Here is a 9,610-nt window from a genome sequence, read left to right as displayed (position 1 = left end):
TAACTTCGTGGCATGGCTGGTTAGTGTCTCTTGACTGCTTTTTGGTTCTTCATACTGTTTTGTCATTGCTTTGCCTTAATTTTAGCCATGTACTTTAGAAAGCTGCTTTGCTGTTGTGTGTAACAGCCTTAGTCTCTATGGGCCAGCTGAGATGTTTCCTCATTCTTGAAGGCAAGCATAGCTTTGTTTCTTTTTCATGTCTTGCGCATCTCTGGATTTGTGTGTATGGTGTTCAGCTTCACTATTTAAAGCACTGTTTTCACCCACATGCCACCTGGGTTCACAGCAGAGAAGGGGAAGGTGGCAAAGGAATTACAAAGTACAAATCGTAACAATTACAGAGATACAAGTATTTCCCGGAGGGTGGTCAAACACTGAGGCCTTCCTTAAAGCAGGAGCTCTTTGCTTCCAGCAAGGATCTTCCAGCTCAGGCAGCAAAAGACAGACACAAGCAAGCAGCTTCACATGCCCATTTTCTGCATCTCAGCAGTGCGTCATACATGTGACTTGGTCTCACTTGGAGCTTACATTCACTGCTGAAAATGGCACTGTATGTGATTTGTAGACTTTCTTAAGGGGAAGTTGTAGATCTCCTTATATGCAGAACTGAAAATGCATGTTACATCTTGGAAGATACATTTTTTCTTTTATTCTGGCTAACAAATTTACCTTTGTATGCATTTCTTCCCACAGGGCAAAATCTCTGATCAAGTTTACAACTATCCAGAAGGCTTAGGAGAAGTGCTTTATAGAGAACAGTTCGACTTCAACGCTGAGCCACCTTGGGAACCTAGCTGATGATAGTAGGGTTCCATCTCCTAACTTGTCCATGTAAGTCTTTTTTCCTTGCCCTTCATCTGTATACAGGCAGATGAACACTTCCAAAACTGAATAGTATGTACTGGCTTTCTGATCAACAAGATAACTCTTTATGTAGATTATTGAAAACTGAAAAATAGAAGTGTGCATGGTATCCTGGGCTTCCATTCAGAGGAGCACTGTAATTTTTGTACTTACGTAATACTTTTCTCAACAGTGTTATCAGTTTCTGTGGGACTTAAACACATGTGAGTAAGCTTTGTAAATAGTTACTTTTCTGAGCTAGGACCACTAGCTACAGAAACCCTAAAATAAAATGCAGTAGCTTCAGTCTCAGTGTTAGTCATGACTTGACACTGCTCGGCATTAACATCAAATCGTGATTTTTCTGAGTACTTTGTGATTTCTGAGGGCGTTTTATACTGAAATAGTTAAAATAGTTAAAATCTGCTATTGTAAACAGCAACTTGCTGGTCGTGAAGGGTGTGCCGCCCCAAATGCCTGTCTCTATTATTTGCTGCTTGTTGTTCACTTCCACAAATAGTTGTAGTTGAACTGCTTTTAAAGATGGAATTCTGTGCTGAGTGGATATCATACACCAATTACAACGGCCTTTACTAGAACAGAACAAAACCCATGATGAATTAAAGCAAACAAATGCATGTAGCTGATTTTAAGGAGTACAGAAGACTCTGGAATGTGTGAGGTTATTCTGTTCCGTTAACATAAAACAATAGTTTCATACAGTTTTAACAATGCCCTTAAATCATGGAATCATTAAGACTGGAAATGCATTTTTAGCATCTGCATTGAGCTGATTTTGCAACAGTATTACTTCTCTCCAGATTATCTGGTATTTTTAATGTAAAAGTTTAGAATGAGAATGGTTAGGTGTGGTCTACTGAACAAGGTACTGCTTAAAGTCCACAACAAGTTTAACTGCTGGTTATGGTAGTGTGACTCCTAATAAGGTACTTACTTCGATGACAGTGCCATGTTGGTAAGGGAAGCACAGGGTGAGCACAGCTTATCGTGATTTCTATCTTTTCTGTCCAGGGGTGGTTCTGGCTGTGTTTAAGACATGATGGAATTAGCCAAATATAGCTGGCTCTGTGAAGAGTACTGTTCTTTTCAAGTGAATACAGCTAGCACTGAAAATTCTCTGAATACTGGTGGTGTTTTATTGGTAACTTGATTTTTTTTTTTTTTTTTGGTAAGTGAAGAGCTAAACGTTTTTTTTGCTTAGCTTCTGAGCTGCAGGTCACTTCTGTATGCGGGTAGAACTGTCTTCCATGATGGTTTGTGCTTCAATAGGATGAAAGCAAAGAAGCGTTTAAAGGATAAGAAAAACAGCAGAATTCTCAGGAAGAGGGAGGCAATATAGTATAAAAGCTTATGGTACTGGAAGATAATTTGGATTTCTTTAAACTATTCAGTCAGTATTACTTAAGGAGTTTCCTTCCTTTATGGAGAAGCTTGTTCTTTTCACTGAGACTGCAGCAAGTAGTGTGAGGTGTAGCTTGTCATAGAAAGGAAATACCAATAGATTTGCTGTATTCTGTGCACTTTGCTCTGGAATCTGTTATGTCTTCAACACGAGTGCACTGTATGTAAATGTAAGTAGTTCAATATTGAATGTAGTGGTGATGTACATAGCAGTGCTCTGTAAATGTTTGCCTGTAAGTCGGTGTGTTTTCATGTGCTGAAGCAGGGAGAACTGCTTCTAATGCAGCTGAGAAGTATTTGAGTTAGCCAGCTAATTGGTAGTTTGAGTCCTGTTCAACTTGTGATTTAATGGAGGGAAAAGGTCAACTGAGCTTTTAAATGTAACTATTAATCTTACGTTACAATGGGACTCATAAAAATCTTCTGTCTGAAGGTGTACTTATATTCCCATTAGATTTGCTTCCTTTCTAAATTCTTCTCCTCCCACTTCTGTCCTTGCATTACACTGGAGAACAAGGAAGAACTTGGATGTAGTTCTGTCTTGCTCTTCAAGCTCTGCCTTCCTGAGCAAACAACCTGGCAGCTGTGTCTTGGAAAAATCTGTACTGTTTATTGCCATGTCTGGTTGATCAGAAATGGGGGGAATTACCAATGAAAATATGTCCTGTTAACCATTCCTGCCTATGCCCAGTGCAAGTAGCTGTTCTTTGGACAGACTGGCCTTAAAGACACTTTTGACTTTCTGTCTAAAGGGGGCTGGGTGGCAGTCATGAAATAGGAGAGCTAGGAAGGCAGCGAAGGGCTGGGGTCAGCGGGGAGATGGGACATGACTATGGACTAAGGATTTGGGGGAAGAGATCACTGTTTGCATTACAGGCAAGGAGAAATGCTAGTATGTTACCATGCAAGTTCCTGTGCAATTCCAAGGGTATTCCTGCTGGTAAGCTGTGCTATTTATCAGCTTTCAATAATATACTTAAACATTAATGAAGAGGAAAAAAGTTCTCCAAAGTGTGTCTCTTGCAGAAGTCTAACACCTGAGTGGTACTCTGCCATGACCCTACTGAGGGGCAGATGGAAGATGCAGAATATACACTGTCATTGTAAACAGAGAAATCTGTGCTTTGACAGTTTTGACTGAATGATGTTCACTGAGTGAAACAGTGTCTTAGAGTTGTCTTTCAAGATACTCTGAATATAAATGGGCATTTTTTGGTACTAAAAACAAAGGACTTGTGTTTTTACTTTTCTGGTGCACCTGCTTTGGTGTCTAATTGGCAGTATTAGTGAGAAAATGTTCCTACTTTTTTCATCTCTTACTCTCAAAGAACTGGAACAGTAAGGAATGTGAGATGAAGCTCTCCCACCTCTTTGTGATTTTTGCATTGGTGTAATGGTTAACCTTATAAATATTTATATTGCCTAACAAGCCATGTAGCTGAGAGGCATTATTGGGAACATGCCTGGTTTGCAGGGATTTCATTCTTTGCAGAGGAAGCTTTGAGTGGGGAAAAATAAAACAACTTTTTTCTCAGACCAACCAATATGTAGTTCTGACAATGTAATGAAAAATGCAAATGGTGTTTTTGTTATGAATTTTCTGCACATGACAAGCACGTGTCTAGGCACTTCTTGGAGTATTTTAATTTTCTTGTGTTCCAGATGTTTGCATTAATTGCAGTGTTCACACATTTGAACTTTTATCTTGGAGTTCTTAATCTGGGAAATCATCATGCTAAATCCTGAGGGGCCAGAGGATGTATTGCTTACTTCAGAGGAAGCAGTTTTGTGCCTACGTAGAAATTTCATGCTGTTTGACAGCTTTGTTTGCCCTTATTAAGTATACATCCTGGAGCATTGTGCAGGCTGACATTTTGGGAGTATAACAGCTGGTGAAGAACTATGTAAGAACTATGACTTAGCAATAAGTCAGCATTCCTAACGTGGCCTGAACTTTGTGCTCTATTCATTTCTGACTCCATCTACAGATATAGAAGTCTGAAATCATCCTTCTGATTTCCTTTTGCGTGTGCTTATTACATACACATTCTTGATTCTCTTCCTTCCCTTGAGGTTGGAGGCAGAGCAAGAGTAAGGTTTTATAGTACAATCCTAATCACTCTGCATTTGTTAAAGAAAAATCTCTTCAGTACGTACCATTTTGTGATGTTGCTGACAGTACTGGTAGGAATTTTGGTTTTCTCCTTGTGAAGCTTCCTTTTTCCTATCTTGCTCTCAAGAAGACTGAAGGCATGGGAGAGGAGAGGGATGAGCTGAGGGTGAGGACAGAAGTTGGTAGGCTAACGTTAGCTTTTTTTACTGGGTGGGTTTTGCAAGATGGAAAGTTCAGATGTCACAGGCATGCTTAGAAAAAGGAAGTGTTCTTTAGCAGGCTTGGGGAAGGTTGTACTGAGTTGTTCTGGTTTCTTGCAAGCTGTTTCATTTGCCTATACAAGTGTAGGGATTCCTTTTCCTCTCTGCCTCTTGACCAGAAGGTGCTCTTGATAATCTGAAGCATAGGAGATGGCCTCTTAAGAAGTGACTTTGCATCAAAGCTACCAACAAGCTCTTGCTGCCTGGTTAATCCTTGCTCTGGTTTAAAGTTGATGTGATCAATCAGTTGAGTGAAACACAAATGTTTTCACTATCTTTCATAGAGCTTTCTGCTTGTCTGAAACTAAGATGTTCATTTTTTGCTCTCAAGCATATTTTTCCTCTACTTACTCTAAATTGAAGATTAAGTTAGATCTTAAGTAAACTTACCAGTAAGTATTCTTGTTGTTTTTGTTCTTGAGGAACTAATGGTGGTAGACTTTATCCCCCTCCATGCTTTATTTGAACCTGTTCTTTTCTTCTCCACAAGATCTCCCTAAAAGTTAAAAGGTAGCTTTTGGAGAAAAGTTGGCAACTTGTCTCTGTAAACTCTGGATGTAAGAATCGTTAGCTACAAAAAATAAAATCTTTATTTTAAAAGTTTTATAAAATTAGTCTAAATCCACTCCCATGTAACTCAATAAATGCAAGGACTTGGAGAGGAAAAAAGGCAGCTATTGTTTAGACCAAGCTTGGTTTGCAGTCAGAGGCAGCAGCAATTAGCCTGCAGGGTGTGTGCATGTCTGCTGAGTCTGAAGTCTATTCAGTGCTTGTTACTGGTGCCATTGAGTGTCCTCGGAGCTTCCAAAAGTGCAGATCTGTGCTTTGTCCCAGAGGGGTGAACGGAGGTACATTGTAGTGCAGTGGAAGGGACTCTGACTGTCTGCAGGCTTTGGAGTGTTGGAAGTGCCTCATAGTACCTGTGGGGTGGGAAAAGTAAAGAAAATCTAGTACCCTTTTAACATACAATAGTTCTTCAAATTATTCAGTTTTGTTTTCAGACTATTCAGCAGGCTTGAATAGGGAATTTGGAGCTTATGGTCAGAAATGCTGAATTTGCCCAGCAGTGTGAGGGAAGAAACCTAGCTCTCTTATGAGGCTTCTGTCAGCCCAGTTGCTTCTTGTGCATTCATTTGGTTGCAGCTGGTTAGAGTTCTGACAGATCAGATGTAGGAGGGGAGGGACAATGAGAAACTGGAGTCGTGGAAGGTCATCCTTTACAGAGTTGCCCTGCTAGAATCTTGTCACTGAGTCTTGTTGAACTGAAGAAAAAGTTACGAGACAGTCCAAAGGATGCTGTAAATTGACATATAACACAAAATATATTTTTCCCTGAAATGAACACCTCTCGGTGTAACAAAATGAGAAACTTGTGGTTTTTGAGTGGCTAATGTTACCTACTATATTTGAATAATCTGCTGAAAATGGAAATGGTTTTGCTTTTGCATGTGTTCGGGATGGCTGTTTACTTATTCCTCTCTTTGGGTATTTTTCTTGCAGCTGGATGACAAAAGATCTATTGTAGGAGAAAGAAAGTTTAATGTTCTGTTACACAGCTGCCAAGTTCCTAAGGATGCATGAAGGACTTTTAAACTTAGTTAAACATTGGGCTGTTTAAGTCATAGCAGGAAGGAGTTACTCTAAAAGGTCTAAACTCTGCTGTTAATGTTTTAGATATATTCATGTTTGGTTTTTTTTTCTGTATTGTCAGTCATAGAATTGTATCAAATTTTCAATAAAATACTGATGCCAAATTTCTTTCCAGGAGGAAAAACAGTTACTTTGCTTCTCTGCTGCTGCAAAGCAGGGTTACTTTATGGAGCTGATTGTGTTCAAGTCCTTGTTTTCATTATTGTGCTGTAGACATATCTGTTCAGAGTGTGACAGCAGCTGCATAAATATGGCTCTAGTGTTCACATTCGTTTCATCGATCCCAAGTCAAACTTAACTCATAAGTTAGGTTTTTTAAAGGAATTTTATCTGTTACTCACAAACTTTAAAGGAGGTGGAACTCTGAATGTGATTCGCCTGGTCATTGCAGTGTCTACCACCTAGACATTGTTTTTATAATTATAATTTACTTAGCACGCTGATGTCAAGATTTATCTTACTCTTTCATAATTGTTTTGGATCCAGGATTCACTTAGGTGTGTGACTCACCTCACGCAAGTATGCTGAGTAAGAAGCGTACTTGTCTTTATCATTCATCTCCTGAGTGTAACTGAAAGTTCTCATTGCCGTGGAGTTAAATGCACCTGGCAGTAAGTCATTCTTCTGAGAAGCAGAGGTGGCATACCCAAAGTGAACTGTGCAGAAGGCACACAAAGCTCCTGCTGGGGTTTTCCTTGCTACTGTCTAGAATGACAAGAAGGAAGAGCTGGTTTTCTCACTATAGCTGAGTGAAAAGAAGCTTCATCAACATTGTTAACAATATGAAAACTGTTGTGTTGCAAATTGTGATTTTTATCACTCCTCTGTCACTTACTGTGAGGAGGTTGTGGAATAAACATGAGCCAGGGCTCATGTGATGGCCTTGGGATTACTTGAAGCCTGAACTGTCTTAACTTCTAGGTCTTAGTGAGGTATTTTTTTTAACCTTCTGTTGTAATGTTTCTGTCAACACTTTTAATTAGAGAAATGTATGATTTTTGAAGGCAAATACAGATGTCTTGAGAAAACAATCAGCTTTGTTTAATAAACACTACTCCATTTCTGTCAAGAGATGCTTTGTGCCTTTTTTCTCATTGACTTATGTTCTCTTTGTCCAGTTTGTTGCATAATTTAAGGACCCGGATATAAGGCTTGGAAGCCCATCCCTTGTGTTTCTTGGTTTATGACTGTCGGCTTTGCGGAATACGGCTGAGATGAAAGGATTTCTCGAGGATGCAAATTACTCCATTGGCCTCTTGGATGAAGGAGCAACTCTTGCAGATGTTATTGACAACTGTATTTATGAACATACTCATGTAAGTTTTATACATCTTCCACGTCTTCTGGTTTAGTCCTCTTTAAATCTTCAAAGTAGGTCAAGGCATTTAGCTCTGGTGAGCTGACAGCAACAGAGGAGCAGTCGGTTAAAACTCACAGAGTAGTTACCTATTCTAACTCTACTTTGCTGTTGTTTGTTTGCTGTAGGCTGAGTTCTGCTGGGGAAATGTGGGCAACGGTTGTTACCTCCTTTAGCATGGCTAGCAGGAAAGTAATCTTGCTGATGTATGAAATGTAGGTTCCTATCTCATTCCTCCAAGAAATGTTACCGATAGTGGGATTTAGACCAGGAACCTGAAATTTGACAAGTAGATACTGCAGAGTTAAACAATTTTTTGCTTATCCTTTGAAAGTGTGCCAAAGTTTGGGCAAATAGCACATGCTGAGCCAGCTTAAAGCCACGTTTAACATTTCTGCGGTCTGACACGCTCACACGGTTATATGTCTTTCCCATATCCTTCTTTGTGTAAGAAGCACAGGTAGAAGGTACGAGGGCACATTGTGAGGTGCAGTTTTTTCTTCTAAGAAAATAAACTGGTCTGAAAACTGTTAAGGTTTAGTAATCCACTGGAAAAAAAATAACTTTCTGCTGTACGGTAACAGTTTTATTGAAATAAGACTTCACTCATTTCTTAGGATGTTGGCAGATGTTATGGACCTAGTTTTGTAGACAAGGCTGTAGAAAGAAAGAGCTTTATGAAGAATGAAGTTTCATTAAGCAAGTCCTGTGTCCTCAATATGCCGCATCTATGAGTTGTTCGCTTTTTCCCTTGGTTTATCAGAACTAATGTTCCAATGCAGGTGCTCAACTCTAATAAAGCAAATAGCTAAATCCCATGGCCTTCTGAACTCAGGTAAAGGATTCCCAAATCCTGATTCCTAATATTCTTTTTCTGTCTAGCAAATAAATAGGTAAACTGCTGGCAACATGTCATGTCTCCAACCACTGGCTGGCTCACAGAGGATAGCTGCCTCCTGCTGCTTTCATTTACTCCTTTAGCTCAAGGGGTAAAGGCGTGTGCCATGGATCTAAAGCTCCAGATCCCATTCCTGCTGGTGACCCGTACAGGGGGTCAGTATGCTTCCACCCGATGGAATTTCTATTTGTGTTTTTTTTTTTAAAACAGAAATAAAGACTTTGTATACGATAAGCCACAACAAAGTTTTGTATCTGCAAAAGTCAAGTGCTAGAATTAACGTGTGATGTACAGTCTTAATTCAGATTGATCATGTATTTTGTGCTGGTCTTTAATATAAAGGAGGCTATTTGTTTACAGGATTGTTACTGAGTGCACATTTTGAACAAATACAGAATGATCAGTTTGGATTTAGGTCCTCTACATCGACATCATGACTTGGTATTAAGCAAGATTATGGTGACGGATGCACGAGAGGGACTGTTGCAGGTTCCAGAGAATTCTGTGTGTTTTCTTTAAGGCTATGTACTTGACTCTGCAACCTTAACACATTGAACTTGGGTATCTAAATTCTGCTTCAACTTTGTGCTCTGTAAAACGTGGAGAAAACAGTCTCAATACATTTGAATACATGAATTATTAGATATTGTCAAACAGTTTTTCAAGTAAAAAAAAAAACTAGATGCTAAAATAACGGTATTACATTAGATATATATATTTTTTTCCCCCGTGTATAATAAGCTGCAAATCATGTTGAGACTGTGGATGCTTTCATCCTACTGGATTTTCTTCCTCCAAAGCATTGCAGTCCAAAAGTACTGAGTTGGAAGTGATTTGTAACCTATTCTTTATTTCTAGATAAAATCAGTATTTGGCTTTCAAGTAGTACCTTTTGTCCAGGAATTTCAGAGTATTGTCTAGAAAGCATTCATAGTGTCTTTGAAGTGGTAGGTATTCCCTTTGATTTCAAAGCTAGTCCAAATTGCTAGGTTAAATCTCAAATGAGAATTGCTCAGGGTCAAACTTAAGTTAATAGGAGGAAAAAAAATAAGCGTGGGTTTTTTTTT

General features: G+C 39.1%; 1 protein-coding gene across 2 annotated transcripts in view; it reads left to right on the top strand.

The window, feature by feature from the left end:
• The first annotated feature begins 693 nt into the window (after window positions 1-693).
• AZIN1 (antizyme inhibitor 1) overlaps window positions 694-9,610 on the top strand; it is a 19,632-nt gene continuing 10,715 nt past the window's right edge. Inside the window, exons 1-2 of one of the 2 annotated variants that reach the window (NM_001292044.1) lie at window positions 694-831; window positions 7,407-7,604. In NM_001292044.1, the coding sequence (NP_001278973.1) occupies window positions 7,503-7,604 (102 nt within the window). In that variant the 5' untranslated portion in view covers window positions 694-831; window positions 7,407-7,502. Of the gene's footprint in view, window positions 832-7,406; window positions 7,605-8,527; window positions 8,699-9,610 lie in introns of those variants that run through there. The other variant, XM_010709131.3, reaches the window with a different exon arrangement.

The sequence above is a fragment of the Meleagris gallopavo genome, chromosome 3 (genome assembly GCF_000146605.3).
Source record: "Meleagris gallopavo isolate NT-WF06-2002-E0010 breed Aviagen turkey brand Nicholas breeding stock chromosome 3, Turkey_5.1, whole genome shotgun sequence".
NCBI classification, from domain to species: domain Eukaryota; kingdom Metazoa; phylum Chordata; class Aves; order Galliformes; family Phasianidae; genus Meleagris; species Meleagris gallopavo.
This window is presented reverse-complemented; position numbering and strand designations above follow the sequence as displayed.